The 18,547-nt window shown below is 39.0% G+C and overlaps 1 protein-coding gene across 1 annotated transcript in view; it reads right to left on the bottom strand.

The window, feature by feature from the left end:
• mdm4 (MDM4 regulator of p53) overlaps nt 1-18,547 on the bottom strand; it is a 53,401-nt gene that overhangs the window by 14,183 nt on the left and 20,671 nt on the right. Inside the window, exons 4-8 of the mRNA XM_060845397.1 lie at nt 15,055-15,188; nt 10,049-10,098; nt 3,557-3,624; nt 1,971-2,067; nt 841-995 (exon numbers count right to left, since the gene is read on the bottom strand). Coding sequence (XP_060701380.1) covers nt 841-995; nt 1,971-2,067; nt 3,557-3,624; nt 10,049-10,098; nt 15,055-15,188 — 504 coding nt within the window. The remainder of the gene's footprint in view (nt 1-840; nt 996-1,970; nt 2,068-3,556; nt 3,625-10,048; nt 10,099-15,054; nt 15,189-18,547) is intronic.

Here is an 18,547-nt window from a genome sequence, read left to right as displayed (position 1 = left end):
GAACTTGAACCTGGGCAGTTTGACTCACAGGTGGGTACGCCACCACTGAGTCACAAGTGACCTTTATATTTCAATTTTGTTGTGTTTTTTTTTTAAAAAACAGATGCACTCAGACCAGGACCCCAAATCCAGAGGAAAGGACACTGTCAAGACCTGAAGAATCCACATTTTTAAAAACAAGTTAGCCAATCAGAAGCACTGACTAGTTGGTCCCATACACAATTAACACACATCTTGTTTTATCACCTTTAATCTCAAGCAATTACCATCTCAATACAGACTGTTGACCAAGGGGAAGCTTATAGGTGAACTAGGAACCAAGACAATTAGGGGTAAGTGCTGGGTGTGAATAACAAGGTATATCAACCAGGGTAACAGAAGGTAGACTTGTCTACACATTCACAGTTTTGGATCTCAGTCCCAGGTTGTTTCTTTTTGCCTGAATTATGCTGCCAGTTTGCCTGCCCAACTCCTCGGGAAATGTTTTTTAGCATGTAAAAAAAATGGAAAAGGTTTAAAGAGCATTTACATCAGGCAGGAGATAGAGAAGCTTGAACACATGCACCAAAAGGTTCAAGAACAGCTTCTTCCTTACTGTTATTAGATTGCTGAACAGACCACTAACTTCAAATAATGTTGATCTTTCTTTGTGCACCTCCTGTGCAGCCACAACCTTGTGTGCGTCACTCTAAATACTCTATGAGCTGTATATCGTTCTTTGCTATGATCTGCCCGTACTGCTAGCAAAACAAAAAAACATTTCACTGTACTTAGGTACACGTGAATACAATAAAATAAAACCAAATTTAAGTTCTAACTTTTTTTTAAAAATCACATCACCTGGTTGCTGCAGATATCAGTTGATCCACTCTTTCGACTCCCATAGTTTGAACGCAAACTTGTAATAAACCACCATGGCAGCGCAGCGGCATCCCAAAGACCAGAAATACTATCTTTGGCTTGACATTCGGATTGATCATCCGTCACAGACTCATCTAACAAAATTAAACACAAACATTTTCCAAAACTCTGCTCATTGAATTTTGAGCATTCAGTTTCTGTCCTAGAAATAAACAAGAGAATTCCATAAGAAAATCCACATGGTTCAGGAATATTGTTCGAAAAAAACTAAGCAATAAGAATGAAAGGAACAAATCTTGATCATGCTCTAGCTGCACAGGGCCAGAGCAGTTCCAAGATGACTTCCTCAGAAATAGCAGCAGGGAGAGGTCACATAAACAAAAGTATTTCTCAGATCCAGACCAAGAATTTCTGGGACAGAGTGGAGATAACAGCATTTAGTTTCTATGTTATATCTGGCAGAGGGGTTCTTAGTGCCAAATACTTGGTACAAAACCTTTGGTATTAGCAATGAGTAAGTTCAACACTAGCATTCATCAGGGACACAAGCTTGATAGTTACTGCAGATTACATAAAAGTTTCTGCTAGTGATTGCACTTAATACATCAAGACTGCACAATCCTGGGACTGTTGTGTCAGAGTCCTAGTAGTTTTTCACATGATTTAAACCCCACGTAAAGAGCAAATGAGAAAAGCAGACAACCATACTGATTTTAGTGAAAGGTGATGGTCTAGAAAAAGGTAACTGGTGTAATTCACAATCAGCATACAAATATAATTAATTGCTGGACTTTCGGTTTGAACTCTGCATGAGAGCCATCCTGAACCTTTCACTTCACATTTTAGAAATGTGACAACAGGTTATCGGCAAGAATGAACAGACAGCGAAAGGATAGTTTACTTAGATATTTTACACATAACGTGTCTCCATTTGTAGCACGCTTACCTTTGAATCTGCAAGTGCATTCAAGCCTCATTCAAGGACTTGTGCTCTGTGAGGAATTGCACTCCAAAAGTAATTTGTTGCATTTGAGACACATACAATAAACTGACTAGATAAAATACAAAGCATCCTTTAAATCTTAACCCATTATAAATTTAGCACTCACCTGATTCAGAGTTCTTTCGTTTTAAATGTGAGGTAGCTGAAGTTGGGAGGTTCCAGGCAGTTATTTCTTCTTCACTAAGTTCCCCTAATGCAGGGCACTGTTTAGGGAAGACAGAGTAAGGAGCAAATGTTTATATGGTTATCTTTTAGTTGTGAATAGGATGTAGCAGTTCGACTAAGTCACCGTCCTTTGTGTCGATAAAAGAAAAGGCAGAACCCAGGCTAAACATGCTCACAATTCTTCGAAACAGAAGATTTTAATTATGGAGTCAAATTCTGAAGCCAGAGAAAATATGATAAATGGTTTCTCTCTACGGATATGCATAAAACAAAATTGTGCGCTAATGGTTTATTAAATATTCCAGTAGGTGCAAAACAATTGCCAAAGTCACTTCAAATGGATCAGAGTTGAAAGGGTAGGAGAGCCAAGGATATAAATAGCGAAATAAAAATTAGTGGCTACAGTTATAATTATTCGAGACGTTTGTCTGCACTGCAAAAAAAAAAGTAGGCCCATATGAAGTAACATTTTATGAAAATAGCTTTATATTTTTCCAAACAGTAAGCTTTCAGTTTGCACTGACAAATAGAGAATCAAATGCACATGTTTGCACAAAAACAAAAAGCTGATATTATAAGAAATTGGCCAGCGTTTATTGGAATGTAAGTAATTAGAAAATTACAAAAGATAATTACAAAAGCTAATAACAAACTTTTCTTATGAAAGAATTTTTCCCAGATATTCTAGGACAGTGACAACCAAAGAGAAACTATATTCTATGCCCCTGATGCAAACACTATATGGCACAAAAATGAACTATTAATGACAGTGTATTGCAAAATATCACAAAATATATACCTAGTCTAGTAAATGGAAGGGGGGATAACTTTATTGTGTTTTACAAGGTTATATTCTAAAAGATTTAAGTGCTGAAGCTGCATTAAACTCCACTTTGGTAATGTCACACAGTCTTTAGGTAGCAAGGAAACAGTGCAGCACAAGGTATCAATGAAGATCAACGTGTCATCTCTGCCCTCTACTTTTATGCCAAAATGGTCAATGCAACTTGTAGCCATTGCTACCATGGTATAAAGTACATCCTGTCAAGCAAAGTTCCTTTTCTCATGAAGACTCAATAATGGTTTACCCTATACCACTGCTAATTAAATAGGCTCCTAGACTCAGTAAGGAAAGGTGGATCGGTGGATCGGTGGCAGCACTTTACCAAATTACATGTTGTCATTGGTTGGTGCTGCAACATAATATACATTGCACATGACATTACCATACTATCAAAATAACCCTTTTCCACCTACTCATAAAAAGAGGACTAAGAAACAAAATGGCACTTTTCAAAAACAATATTTCTTGGTTTACAGGACCTTATTCATTTCTGCCATCTTCCACAATTGAATCAAGTGAACAGAGAAGAAGGTGCTACATCCTTCAACAGACAGAGAAGAGAACTCTGGAAAAACAGAGAAGAAGACTCTGTCCCACCCGCCTGAGCTTTGATGAGATCACACTCAGACAGGAAGTACAGAGACGGGGCCACTCTGTACAAAACAAATCACACAGTAGTTTACCTTCAGACGATCTTCCCTCATAGGCAGGCATTTCGTATCCTTTACAAGTGTGCCAGTCTGTGCAGCATCTGCATTGCAGGTAAAAGAGAAAAAGAACACCTTCCCCAATATTAACCATTCTCAAAACAATCATTTGGTATTCACTGCGTGTTATCACTCAACCTCTGGTCACTGGTTTCAAAAGAGAAAGCAGGATTAGTTGTCCTTGTTAGTGTCCTCCTCTCATTCCAATGCTCCATTACACAGAAATCTGCCCAGTGGAAGGCATGGCAGCACAGATTCATAGTTAATGTGAAGATTAAAGAAATATTTTAGTACAAATATACAAGTGAAAATTCCGAAGAGATTTTATTCTACACTACTGAAGTCTTTTCTTAAGAGAAATCTGGACAAAATAGCATAGTGAAATGCAAGAGTTTTTCTCCATAACCTAACATTTGAAACTGACACTTTAATTATACACATGTTCAATATTTAAATTCCTAAATGTCACAATATACTATGCATCCAATTGATTGGCTATTGGTTAAAAAAACTAAACTAACTGTTGCTCATCCACAATTTCATGGGCATAACTGCACATCTATTGACAGAAATACAACTCATGAGTTGCATTAAGAACATAAGAATGAGGTGCAGGAGTAGACCGCCCAGCCCTTCAAGTCTGCTCTACCATTCAATCAGATCATGGCTGATCTTTTCACAGACTCGGATCCAGTTAACCGTGCTCTCACCATATCCCTTAATTCTTTTATTTTTCAAAAGGAAATCTTAGCTTTAAAAACGTTTACTAAAGTAGTGTTAACTACTTCACTTGGCAAAGAATTCCATAGATTTACAACCCTCTGGGTGAAATTCCTTCTAATTCAGTCCTAAATCTGCTCCCTCTAATCTTGAGGCTGTGCCCTCTTGTCCTAGTTTCACCTGTCAGTGGAAACATTCTCTCTACTTCTTTCTTATCTATTCCTTTCATAATTTTGCTCGTTTCTGAAAGATTCCCCCTCATTCTTCTGAATTCCAATGAATATAATCCCAGTCTACTCCGTCTCTCCTCATAAGCCAATCCCCTCAACTCCAGAATCAATCTCGTGAACCACATCTGCACATCCTCCAGTGCCAGTACATCCTTTCTCAAGTAAGGAGATCAAAATTGCGCACAGTACTCCACGTGTGGTCTCACTAGCACCCTATACAACATTAGCTCCTTACTTTTAAACTCCACCTCTTTAGCAATGAAGGACAAAATTCCACTTACTTTCCTAATTACTTGCTGTACCTGCAGACCAATCTTCTGTGGTTCATGCACAAGACACCCAGGGTCCCTCTGCATTGCAGCATGCTGCAACATTTTACCATTCAATTAATAATCCTTTTTACTGTCGCACCTACCGAAACAGATGTCTTCACATTTATTAACATTGTATTCCATCAGCCAGACCTTTGTCCACTCGATGTATACATATTCCTCTGCACACTTTGCTCTGCCACTCATTTTCGTGTCATCTGCAAACTTTCACACCCTACACGTGGTCCCCACTCCAAATTATCTATATTAATTGTAGTCCCAACACCAATCCCTGAGGCACACCACTAGTCACTGATTACTAGCTAGAATAGTACTCATTTATCCCACTCTTTGTTTCCTGTTAGTCAACCAATCCGCTATTCATGCTAATACTTTACCCGTAACACCATGCATCCTTATCCTTTGCAGCAGATTTGTGTAGCACCTTGTCAAAGGCCTTTTGGAAATCTAGGTACACCACATCCACTGGGACCCCGTTGTCCACCTTGTTCATAATGTCTTCACAGAATTCCAAAACATTTGTTAAGCATGACCTGTCCTTCATGAATCCATATTGTGTCTGCCCAAAAGGAAGAATTTCTATCGAGATGCCTTGCTATTTCTCCCTTGATAATAGACTCAAGCATCTTTCCCACTACAGAAGTTGTTAACCAGTATATAATTCCCCATCTTTTGTCTACCTCTCTTTTTAAACAGTGGCATCACATTTGCTGTTTTCCATTCCGCTGAACTTTGGAAAATTACCACCAGTGCACTTGCTATTTCTCCCGCCATCTCTTTTAGGATCCTGGGATTGTACCCTTTGCATTGTAAAATTTCATTCAAGTAGACAAGCTTCTATGGAAGAGTGTTTGGTACAATTTTTCTCCCATTTCAATGCCTGGTTGCAAACCTTGTTGAAACTCTAATATCATCGGCATCTACTAAGCCTTGCAATTCAGAAAACATAAAAGTGGCATGAAAAATAACAAGTGGCCTGAAGGTTAATCTACCTTCTGAAGCTCTTTTATTCCTTATGTATGCTTAGAAGCACATTCCTACCAAAAATCTGCTTTTGAGATTAGATTCCCTACAGTGTGGAAACAGGCCCTTTGGCCCAACAAGTTCACACTGACCTTCTGAAGAGCAACCCATCCAGACCCATTCCCCTACATTTACCCCTGAATAATCTACCTAACACTACAGGCAATTTAGCGTGGCCAATTCACCTAACCTGGACATCTTTGGATGTGGGAGGAAACTCATGCAGACATGGGGAGAATGTGCAACCTCCACACAGGCAGTTGCCCAAGGTGGGCAGATTGTGGATTAGAATTTGTAAATCCACAGATTTTGCTGAAATGGAATTCAGCAAAATAACACACATCACACCCTAGATCAAAAAGTTGGGAATTTATATTCAGGCACTGGCTGACATTCCAACTCACCTGTCCCTACTCAGAGGAGCTTCAGCAGTTCTTGACCACACTGCCAGTTGCAGCACATTGCAATGGAGTGTGGGGGGTGTGTGTGTCAGTCAACTGACTGGATCAATGCCAAACTGCAGACATACAGCATTTCAAAGTCAACTGTCCATGAAGTTTAAATGAAAGCACTAACTTAGGTTGGCACAAGTATGCCAGCTTGAGAAAGAAGCATGGTGGCAGCAAGTACCTACAAGGACAACAAACACAACCAAAGGGTAGGATGGGATGAAATATAAATAATATTCTATTCGTTACTTCAGAATGAAAAGTTCTGCATTCCAGTGTAAAAATACTCGGGCCCACCTGCATGGCAAATAGGATTTGCATTATGATTGCCATTAACACAATTCAGCAACTGAATTATAAAATTTTTAAGCTGAGGAAAATAGTTAATTTTCCAATTACCCCAGCTGAACAATTTGCTCTCCTATGGTACTGCAAATAGTGACCCATTCAGGAATAGATGAAGTTTACACAACCAAGGATAATAAGCTGGAGCGATAGATAACAGACGTCTTTACATGCAAGCGAACTACTTGCAAGTGTAATTACATGATCAAGCAGATTGGGTTGAACAGTAGTTACCTTTCATTTAGATTATCAATATGTACATTGCTTTGAATTTTAATTCTACATAATAAGAAGATTTTACAAGTGTTTTCATTCTCTAGTCTTGATCCAGTCTCTTTCCAGGCCATATACTTCCCCCTTTCCCAAGCAGGGGACATATCCATGGTTTATGGCACACCATGTTAGTTGGCAGATGTGCAAATGAAGATTAATTGATCTCTCTTCTAATTATCTATCTGGCCAAGACTGGATTCAGGCCCACTTATTGAGAAATTTATCAAAGTAAATTATTTCATTAAATGCAAAAATATTTTAATTGGTTATAGAATTGTAGAATTGTTCAAGTGCAGAAAGGGACCATTCGCTTCATTGTGTCCTCACCAGCTTTTGAAATAAGCCACATTGGCTAATGTCAAATTATTGCCTTTCCCCCAAACCTTGATCACGAATTCTAGCGAACATTTTCGTGGAGAGGTCAGAATGGGCAGATTAAATCAGACCCAGCACTCATTCACGTGTGACTTCACAGCAAAACTTCACTTTCTGGGTCACAGGGCAATTTCAACATTGAGTTTAATGATCATGTTATATACACATACGCACATGCACCATAATACCCGGGAAGACAAAGAGCAATATACAATTTTCCAAAACACAATAGTGGAGTAAAGCAAAATGTCCAGCAACTTTGAAACCATTATTCATTGTTTGGCCAGGCCTAATCTTATTTTTTCCTCTCCTTAATTAGTGGAGCAGCGTTCTTGAAGCAATGCAGCCTGTGTGGTAAAAGTACTCCCAACAGTGCTAGTAGGCAATTTCAGGGTTCTGACGATGTCTTGGAAGAATGACATGCAACTTGGGGGGTGTGGTCTTCCCATGCATCACTTATTCTTATACATTTGGAGGTACTAGAGAAGAGGCTGCAAAAGGTTTCCGCAATCATCTTGCAGATCCAACGCACAGTTATTGGAGGGAATTGTTGATTTAGTTGGTCAATGTGGTGCTGAACTCAAATGTTACAAGAGCTACATTCAAGCATTCAGCTGCGAAATGCTACATTATATTTCTGAATGGTGCAGTTTAGACAATGGTCAGACTTCATGGTTCAAGCAAGTCACTCTTTGCAGTATACAAACCTCTGATGCTTTCTTGTAGCCACAGTACATGTGGAGCTGCTTCAGTTTAGCTTCTGGTCAATACAATCCCACTGAATTTCAAGGAAAATGGCTAGTTGGAGATGATTATCTGGTACTTGTGTGGCATGAATGCTAGTTGTCAAAGCTCGACTTCTGTCTCAGCCTTAGCTAAATGCAGAAGGTGACTGCTCCATTATATTAGAAATTGCGCATGGAACTGAACACCGGATAGAGAATGTTCCCATTTCTGACTTTAGGATGGAGAGTGATCATGAAGCAGTTGCCAATGGTTCAGATGAAGACACTCTCAGGGAAACATCACAGTGATGCCCCACAGTTGAGGTGATTAGTCTCCAACAACTACAAGCATCTACCCATGTGCCACGCCCAACGGCTTTCATCACAACTGCAAACCGCTCCCTAACTTCACTTGTGCTCCTTGATGCCACTCTTGGTCAAATGCCTTCTTGACATCAAAGGCAGTTACTTTCACTTCGCTTCTTGCCATTTTTGTCCCAAAGGTGTTGTAAGACTTAGAGCCAAGCAGATCTAGCAAACCTAAGTTGAACATTAGTGAGTGCAAGAGCATAATTACTGACACATTCCAATGCTCTGCTGCTCATCAAGAACAGAATGAATCAATAACTGATTTATCTATCCTCCTTTATGTTGAGAACACATATCTGGGCAATCTTCCATGGTTGGGCAGCTGTCAATGTAGTAGTTATATACAGTAGCATGTTTCAGAACACAGGCCCTTAGCACTATAGCCAGGGTGCATAACTTTGGTTGTAACCAGCCATCTTGATATCTGAATGATTCAAACTGGCTAAACACTGATTTCAGTGATGGTAAGAAATTCAGGAGGTGGCAGAGATGGATCATTCATTCAACAAGTTCTGACTGAAGATGGCTGCAAATGCTACAGCCTTTGTCTTTTGCACTGAGATGTTAAGGTCCTCCATAATTTGAAGATGGAATGTTTGTGTGGTTTTTTTTCTTCCATTAGTCATTCACAACTGGATATGTTGTTAAAAAACACCCTCGAGAGGTCACTTCACTGCTTGTTTTAGGTTCAATCTTGGTACTATTCTGGCATGTTTTCCTACATTCTTCAATGAATTATGGTTTAATAGTAATAATATTAGTAACAAGAAAAACACCAAAGTCACAAAGTTACAGACTGCAAAAAAAATCTAATTCCTCTGCTGATGGTACACATGACTAACCAGATTTGAATGACAAGACGTGTTCTTAATCTATCTCATTTAGCAAAATAGTGGTTCCACTCAACTCACTGGAGGCAGAAGGCAGAACATTTCACTAGAAAGGATTGTGAGCAGGCATGAAAGGAAACAATTGCGACCAATAGACTGTTGTGGGCAATTGATTATTGAGGGTCCCATTAGTTTTCTCACCACTTGTCACATGTACAGTACTTCAGAACGCAACCAGCTCAACGTGCTATCGAGACACCCTTAGTAAAAATCCCTCACTCTGTACATTTCAATTGATTCTTCCAAACAAAGTACAGTTCACGGTTTTTTTAAACCTTCCTACATATTCATAGTGTCCAACATTCCTACACTGTGATTTGTCTTCAAAAGCAGATTACAGTTTAATGATGAAGTTAGATCATAATTTTAAAAAACCTCAATTAAAACCATGGTAACATGACAAAACTTTGTACAATTTCTTTTTTTTTAAAAAGACATTCCAGAAGCCTGAAAAATAGTTGAAGACCATTGTAAATTACGTTCTTTAGAAGTTGTGTTATCCTCCTTCTCTCCTTTCAACTGGTAACAGTTCTCAGCCTTCAAAGTAATATTCATTTGGAGTACTGATATAAACACATGAAACAGATGAACTTACTATCTAACACTTTTTAAAAAATACTGCATGGGGTTACCTTCCCCAGTTTTTGTACTCTTTCACCTCCCTCCCTCACTTTGCAGCAGTGCAGTTCAAACAAGTGCTATACGGCAGGGACAAAGATTTAAATTAATATACACACCTTGAAAATTGGCAGTTCTCAAGTTCCTCGAAAGCATTCCATACAAGTGGCTGCAAGAGAATAAGCATATTTAAATCTCAAGACATATATTCATTTATGCATGCAATACATTAAGATGTCTTTCACCAAATAAATTTCCATGATATGTAGTTTCTGAACATTCATCTTCAAATCAAAACAAAGAGACATTAGAGTAAGGAGACAAAAAGGTGGGTTTATGTGAGTATTTCCTTCTTGCCTTTTGATTGCTGGAGTGTTTAAATCAGGCAAAAGTATTTCAGCTGCAAGAGTACACTTCAAAAATTCACTTAAAGAATTGAGTGTACTCATAAACTAAAATGGAAAAGTCTGGGAAGATGCTGTTCTGCAATTGTATTACATGGGATCTGGTGGATGCCATTGCGCCCTGTGGTGGTCACAATGACCAGAGGAACCTCAGCACAGACCTGATGAACTGGAATCTGAGCAACAGACACAAACAGGGGAGGTACCCACAAACTATGGTTCAGAGGGAGTCGCATCCTTGTGACTGTTCAGTATATTAAACTTAATCTGTTGTCAGGAACAGAAAGGTGTGACTGTGGAGGAGACGCATGGAAATTCAAAACATAATTTGAGAGGTGCCTCAGCCAGTACTCTGGTCCAGTCGGTAAAGGGTTCGTGCTCCCTGTGCACACATGCAAACTGGCATTGGACAGGTTAAAAATTAGAGAGGTATGGCTCAAAGACTGATGTGGGAGAAATGAATTCTAATTCACGGGGCACAAGCATCAGCCCTAGGCTGTTCTGTTTGCACAGGTTCTAGTGAACTCATGCTGGGACCAGTATCCTAGTAAATTGTACAACTAATTAATTAGATTAGACTAGATTACTTACAGTGTGGAACAGGCCCTTCGGCCCAACAAGTCCCCATCGAACCTCCGAACAGCAACCCACCCAGACCCATTCCCCTAACATTTAACCCTTCACCTAACACTACGGGCAATTTAGCATGGCCAATTCACCTAACCTGCACATTTTTGGACTGTGGGAGGAAACGGGAGCACCCGGAGAAAACCCACTCGACACGGGGACAACATGCAAACTCCACATAGACAGCCTGAGGCGGGAATTGAACCCAGGTGCTGTAAGGCAGCAGTGCTAACCAGTGTGTCACCATTCGTCCACTTACAGTGGGTAGAGGACAGAGAGCAAGTGTGGAGGGAAGAGGATTCAATTGAAAGGTGATATAGAAGAAAACAACAGCAGAGGTGCAGGGTAGTGAAGATGCAAAGAATACTCCAAGAATGACTGGAAACGACTGAAAATATACATTGGCTTTAATTTCTACTGCACTCCAGAGTAAATGATAATGGTCAAACGTCAAGCTCAGGATTCTTTATCTGAATGCAAGAAGCATTTGTAACGACATAAACAAGTTGACAGCTGTAACAGAAATAAACGAACATGAGATGTGGTACAGGATGGCCAAGACTGGGAGCTCAATAGTCAAGAACAAGTAATGACCTGGTTGTATTATCATGTGACTATTTTTATGAAGGTGAGGGATACTGTACCTTTAAGAGAGTTGAAAGCCAGCAGGGGCTTAAAGCAGCACACACAGTGTAGTGGAAAATTTAAAATGTAACATTTGGTCAAACAGCTAGATTAGCTGGGTTGCCTGGAGACAAAAAGAAAATTCAAATTCGGGCAATCTGTTTAAATTATGGCCCAAAAATACAAACTCCAATCAAGTTTGAATTTGGTATTTTGACAACATTAACAGCATTGAAACAATTCGATGTCCTGCGGTATAAAACCAAAAAAAAACGAACAGTTGGGGGAGAATGGCCAAGCCACCAGCATGTACAGACTGCCTGAAAAATAACTCTCTTACAAGGTACCTTTATCGATCAATGACCTGTGAAACATAATTCCTAAGAAGAACAAAAGAGAGAAGAAGATACAAAGAGAAGACTTGACAGCTGGCTGATTTTGAAATTTGAATATTTTGGTAAATCTTAATCAAGGGCTTTATCGGACTAGTATTGTAGAAGGGAAAGTAAAAGACAGGTTAGAGAAAGGAGTTGTAAATACCTGCAGTTGTTAATTAAGTATTCTCTGTTAGACTTCCAAAAAGTAATTATTTTTTACTTTCTGGAATAATTCTTGGCTCTCAGATTACCACACAAGGTAAATCATTTTGGTGTTGCTGACTTAAATAGGCAGGGGGGGGGGGGGTAAAACCTCATGTCATAACACTATCAAACCAGAGACCCAGGTAATGTTCTGGAGACCATGGTTTAAATCCAGCCATGACAGATGGTGGAATCTGAATTCAATCAATATCTGGAACGAAAAGTCTAATGACTACCATGAAACCAATGCCAATTCTCAGCAAAGACCTGTGTGGTTCATTAATATCTTTTAGGGAAAGAAATTATCATCCATACCTGGCCTGGCCTACATGCGTGTCCAGACCCACAGCGTGTGGTTGACATTAAACTGCCTTCTGGACAATTAGGGATGGGGAATAAATGCTAGCCTTGCCAGCTATACCTACATCCCAAGAACGAATAAATAAAAAGGTATTTGCATTCTATAGAAATAGGCAAAAAAGGAAGAGATAGGTAGTTTTATTGTTGAAAAGAAGGTATCAACACAAAGATTGTGTAGAATCAGTTTCGGTTAAATACATAATAATAATGGGAAGTAGTCATGGATGGGAGTCATTTACAGCCTCCTGAGGAATTCCTCATTTATGGACAAGCTACAAATCAAGAAATATTGGAAAAATTTATTCAGGCCCAAAGGAAGATTCAATGAGAAAGATGAACCACCTGCATTTAATAAAGGTAGTCAACGAGAAAATCTAAGTCAAAAGCTAAAGTGTACAAAGTGGCATAAAGCTAGTGGTTGACTAAAGAACTGGAATATTTTTGGGAACCAGCAACAGATGACTAGTAATATATTAGAAATGGATAAAATTGATTATGAAAGTAAATTTGCAAGTATGAAAAGAGTTAGAGTTCCTACAGGTATGTAAAAAGAGTTCATCAAGTATGTGCGAAACCCTTGGAGGGCACAACTGAGAAATTCATAATAGAACAGGGAATTAGCAGATAATTTAAACAAATATTTTTTCATCACATTCCAACAAAAACAGAAACAGGGTGCAATAAGTATAGGAGGAAAAATCTTACAAAGCTCTTTATTGCAATGAACAAACTAATAAAAGTTTTCAGGAGCTGATGATCTGCATCTAAGGAAATGACTGTATAAATAGTGGAGAATTGGTTGAAATATTCCAGGACTCACTAGATTGCAGGAGAGCTCCTGTTCAAGGAGGGAGAAGGGAGACAGAAAGCAGGAAAGCATAGGCCAGTTAGCCAAACGTGTATTCTTAGGAAGATGCTAGATTCACATTTTGAAAAGTTTAATGCAACCAAACAGAGTCAACATGACTTTGTGAAAGGGAAATGACATTTGAAAAATTTGCTAGAGTTCTTTGAGAATATAAAAGTAGAGTTCAAAACAGGAGTCCAGAGTTTTGGGGGCATTGTACGAGTGTTGAGGATTGGTTAACACACAGAAAACAGCTTCTAGATTAATGGGTCTTTTTCCAGTTAAAATGTTATAACTAGTGGAATACCACAAGGATCATTCCTAGGAGCTCAATGTTTTAACCATCTATATTTATGAGATGGAGGAGGGACACAGACTGTTGTGTATCTACTGACAAGATACAAATAGGTAGACGGGTATGTTGTGATGAGAACATACGGAAGCTGCAATGGGATATAAATAGGGTGAATGAGAGGCAAAAACTTGGCAGATGGAGTTTAATGTAGGAAACAGTGATGTCATGCATTGTAGGAAAAAAAATCAGAAGGCAAACCAAAATTTAAACAGCGAGGGATGTTAAAAATGCTCAAGAAAGAGATCTCAATTCATGAAACAAAAAATTAGCAAGCAAATAATTAAGATAGCATAATAAATGTTAGTCTTTATTGCTAGGGGTTGTTACAATTGTAAGATTACACACAGAGTAACGTGTTTTCCTTGGATCTCTGTATTTAAAAAAGTATGCACTGGCATTGGTGGCACTATAAAACAAAAGATTCACTAGGCTAATTCCTGGCATGACAGGGTTGACTCCTTAAGAATGGCTAAACAGACTGGACCTTTATTCATTAGGAGTTCAGAACAATAAGGGGTGCTCTTATTGAAAAATAAAACACCAAGGGCTTTACAATCGGGTAGAAGTTGAGAAAATGTTTCAGCTATTAAGAGATTCTCGAACGAGACAGCACTCATTTAAAATAGAATTGCAAAAGAATTTTTGCTCCTAAAGGGTACAGAATGTCTAGAACACTCTCTCAAATATATTGAGAGGGGAAAGTAAGAGATTTTTGAAATATCGGAGTTGAAAGTGATGACAAGCTACCACAAAAAGGAGTTGGGACCTGGGCAAAACAGCCGTGATTTTTGTTAATGGTGGGATAGGCTTGAGGGGCCAAATGGCCTACGCCTGGTCCTATTTCTTACGTACAGGTTAGAGAGTTATTGTTGTTGGTAAAGAAAGATTCGTATAAATTAAAGTTAATCAATTCACTACTGATACAAAATGGGTTTGAAAATATGTATTGGATGATTTTTCCCTTGAACGAGCTTAGAGCTCAACGCACTGCCACCTTGCCAGGTTGTACTTACAGTGTAAGTGGCACAAGTTCATTAGTTCAGGTTGTATTCAACATGCAGCCATGGAAATTTTTTAAACAGTGGCAAAAGCACTTGGATTTATATTATACAGACAATAAAACTATAAGCAAATCAATCCAACTTCAATTTAAAAAAAAGAGTTGGACTGAATTCTAAAAGGACCACAGCTCAAATTAGCTTACCAGTTGGCACAATAGAACTTTCATGGTCAAGCTAAAACATAACATTGGATCATTCTTCAAAATAATCTAGGTGCATTCCAGAGAATGATAATGAAAGAGTGGTAAAAGTCAAAATGTTTTTACCTTGGATCTTTAACAGAGAAGCTCTGGACTCCAAATACTTTACCGAGAGCATCGTTTCCACAATGTACAATGTGCTGTTGCTGTTGGTCATAGAGTTGCTTTAACATTATATACTGACCAAGATAATGCATTATCTGCAAAAAGAAAACACCACTCAAAATAAATATATATAATGTTTTCTATCAAAGCACTAGAGGTCACGTGCTCAAAATTTTCTTTTTCTCCCAAGACTTTAATGAACAAGTAATGTCAAAAACAGATTCCCATTTAACACAGAGTTGCAGAGAAACTTCAATCCTGTCAGAGGGTCAATAGTCTTCGGTAAGCTCTTTCCTAGAGAGTGACGGAGATTCAGTCATTGATTTTATTTGCAAGTGAATTGAGCAAATTTTTCATTTACAGAGGAACTTCGATTATCGGGACATGTTCAGACAGATTGTTCTGTACAACCTTTTGGAGCACTGCTCTTTCGTCAGGTAGCTAGCTAGAAGGAGTAGCTCTCTGAAAGACGTACAGGTACACAATCCTTTATTCGAAATTCCAAAATCTGAAAAGCGCTGAAATCTTATTTGTGCAGAGCGGAGCCTCGTTCGGATATGGGCCGGGTGCTGACAGGTGGGACCAGATTGGGTTGGGTTGGGATATCTGGTCGGCATGGACGGGTTGGACCGAAGAGTCTATTTCCATGCTGTACATCTCTATGACTATTTCAGGAGACCCAACTTCACACCCACCTGAACCACATCACTCAGATGTTACATGGCGGCGTGGCCCAGCACTGACACGCATCAATTGTGTATCAGCACTCATACTATTCACACGTGCATCTGCTGTTAGGTAACTTTTTTTATTTCACTGTGATAATGTCATTTATTCCGATTCTGAAAAATAACTGGCCCCAAAGATTTCAGATAAAGCACTGTGTGCCTGTACTTCCAAATAAATCGGCTGGACTATAACCTCGTGTTGTGTGATTTTTAACTTTATCAAAATACCACAGAGTGACACCTGTGTATCTATAACTGACTTTTTTCACCAAATCTTAAAGTCACAGCTAGATCAAAATTCTACAATGTCTGCTTGGTCAGGTGACTGATGTGGGCTGGACATTGCTACAATTCTGCAGTACTCAGTTACAACACTAGAGGGACCCAACAAGCAATCTAAAACCTTTCAGTCATGGACACTGCAGGAATTAATTATTTTATTCTGAATATTTCCATTATTAAATTTCAGAACCATTTTGATAGTCTAGTTGGGACTATTTTGATTAGATTATAAGTGCATGATCATTGTTAGAAAAATGTATTAAGAGTAATTGCTTAATAATTCAAAGATATTTTCGGTGAAAGAAAACTGCAGATGCTAGAATCCAAAGCATACAAGCAGAAGAACACAGCAAGCCAGGCAGCATCAGGAGGTGGAGAAGTCGATGTCTTGAATATAACCCTTTGGCAATGGAGGTGCGGATAGGGGGAGCTGCCGATACAATGGAGATTGGGGGGGCGGGGGGGGGGGAAGAAGGTTGGGAAGGGTTATAGGTGGGGAGAGGGACAGAATGGTGAGGTAACGATAAGTGAATACAGGTGGTAAGTATGACCGGGTCGATTGACAGCAGGAATGAATCTAGCCAGTAGCTGGAGTTAAGGGCCAGTTGGAGGGATGGAAGGGAGATGGCGGGCATGGAAAGGGAGTGGGCGGAAAGTGTATTCAAAGTTGGAGAACTCAAACAGTGAGTCTTCCAGGCTGTGGCATATTTTACACTTGAGCAAGCATTTGTAGGAGGTACAGTGCCTGTCCTATTTTGCTGTAAGCTTTTATCATTTGAAACGGTACTATTACTTTCTTGCAAATTTAAAAACAGATGAGGATCATCAAAAGATGAACGAAAATGCAGAAAGAATGACAAGCCAAATGGCAGATCAACACTTCACATTTTGATCTTGCAAACTACAACTCAATAGGAGCTCTATTTTTGAACTTCTGCACAGAAAAGGAATAGTTCCAAGTAACAGTACTGCCTAGGAGTTTTCTAGATAGACGAAACAATGTTGAGAGTTTCAATTTATATCGATGTACATTTCTGTATTAACAGAACTGCAAGTATACCTAGCATCCTTCACAGAAATTAAGTTAATTCAACTTCCAAGGCTACAGCAGGATTTCTACCACATCATAAAAAACTGGTCTTCCTGCTGCAATATTTCTCTTTTGCTGTTTTATCTTACTGTCGTGGTTGCTGGGAATGGCACTTTGCAATATTCAGATTATTCAGAACATGTGGAGGATTTGAGCTATATGCAAAGTCTCAATAGGCTGGGTACATTTTGCCTGGAGCATTGGAGGCTGTGGGGTAACCTTAGAGGATTACAAAATCACTAGTGGCATAGATTAGATAAATAGCAGAAGTCTTTTCCTTGGGGTGGGGAAGTCCAGAACTAGAGGGCACAGGTTTTGGGAGAGAGGGGAAAGACATAACTGGGACCTAAGGGACAACTTTTTCACACAGAGGGTGGTGCATCTATGGAACGAGCTGCCAGAGGAAGTGGTGACAGCTGGTACAATTACAGCATTTATAAGGCATCTGGATGGGTAGATGAATAGGAATGGTTTGGGGGGTATGAACTAAGTACTGGCAAATGGAACTAGATTAAGTTAGGATATCTGGTCGACAGAGTTGGACCAAAAGGCCTGTTTCCATGCTGTATCTCTATGACTCTATATGCCAACCATGAATGGAAAGGAGAACAGCTAATACTAATACCACTTGATTAATTAAAATAAAAGGTAAACTTTGTTTCTTTCCCCAATAACAAAAATTGTGAACCTTTTTCAAATAGCAGTAAGCAAATATATAGAGGGGTCAAAAAAAGACTAAACGGAATAATTTTTCAGGGAATAGAACCATTACAAATACTGTAGTCTATCTGATGTGAAATAATTACATTAAAAAAACCACCTCGTAAGTGGTCATGGAGTGACTAACAGGTGAAAGCATAGCATGCATCAACTTGGAAAGCTTAACAAATAAGGCTTTCATTCTACAATTCTAGAAACCAAAGCCAATAGGTATAATGCCAATATTGCATTTTCCACAAAACATCTTTCCTGAATTTTTTCTTTCTGCAGCAACACCCTGTACCTGGTCCAAACAAGAGAAGACTTATGTTCCTCAAGCACTTGTAATGCAGAAAATGTTCAGGCACCAATCATTCAATTTTTTTTCGCAAGAACTGCAATTTTGGAAAGGACTGTTCATATTACTGACTCACTGTTGTGCAACTCAAAATATCTAGATATGAATTAATGGGAACACTGACTTTATTTCATATGCGGCAAAATGTCTTTGTTGTGTACGATGTAGCCTCAAAAACAGGAAGACTATATCCTTAACCTAGGACTTTTAGGCAGAGTCTGTATCTTCATTTACCCGTGGTTCCATCTCCAAATGGAAATTACTTTCCCTCATCACAGAAGGTTAAAGTGCATTGAT

This window comes from Hemiscyllium ocellatum, chromosome 26 (assembly GCF_020745735.1).
Source record: "Hemiscyllium ocellatum isolate sHemOce1 chromosome 26, sHemOce1.pat.X.cur, whole genome shotgun sequence".
Lineage (NCBI taxonomy): Eukaryota > Metazoa > Chordata > Chondrichthyes > Orectolobiformes > Hemiscylliidae > Hemiscyllium > Hemiscyllium ocellatum.
This window is presented reverse-complemented; position numbering and strand designations above follow the sequence as displayed.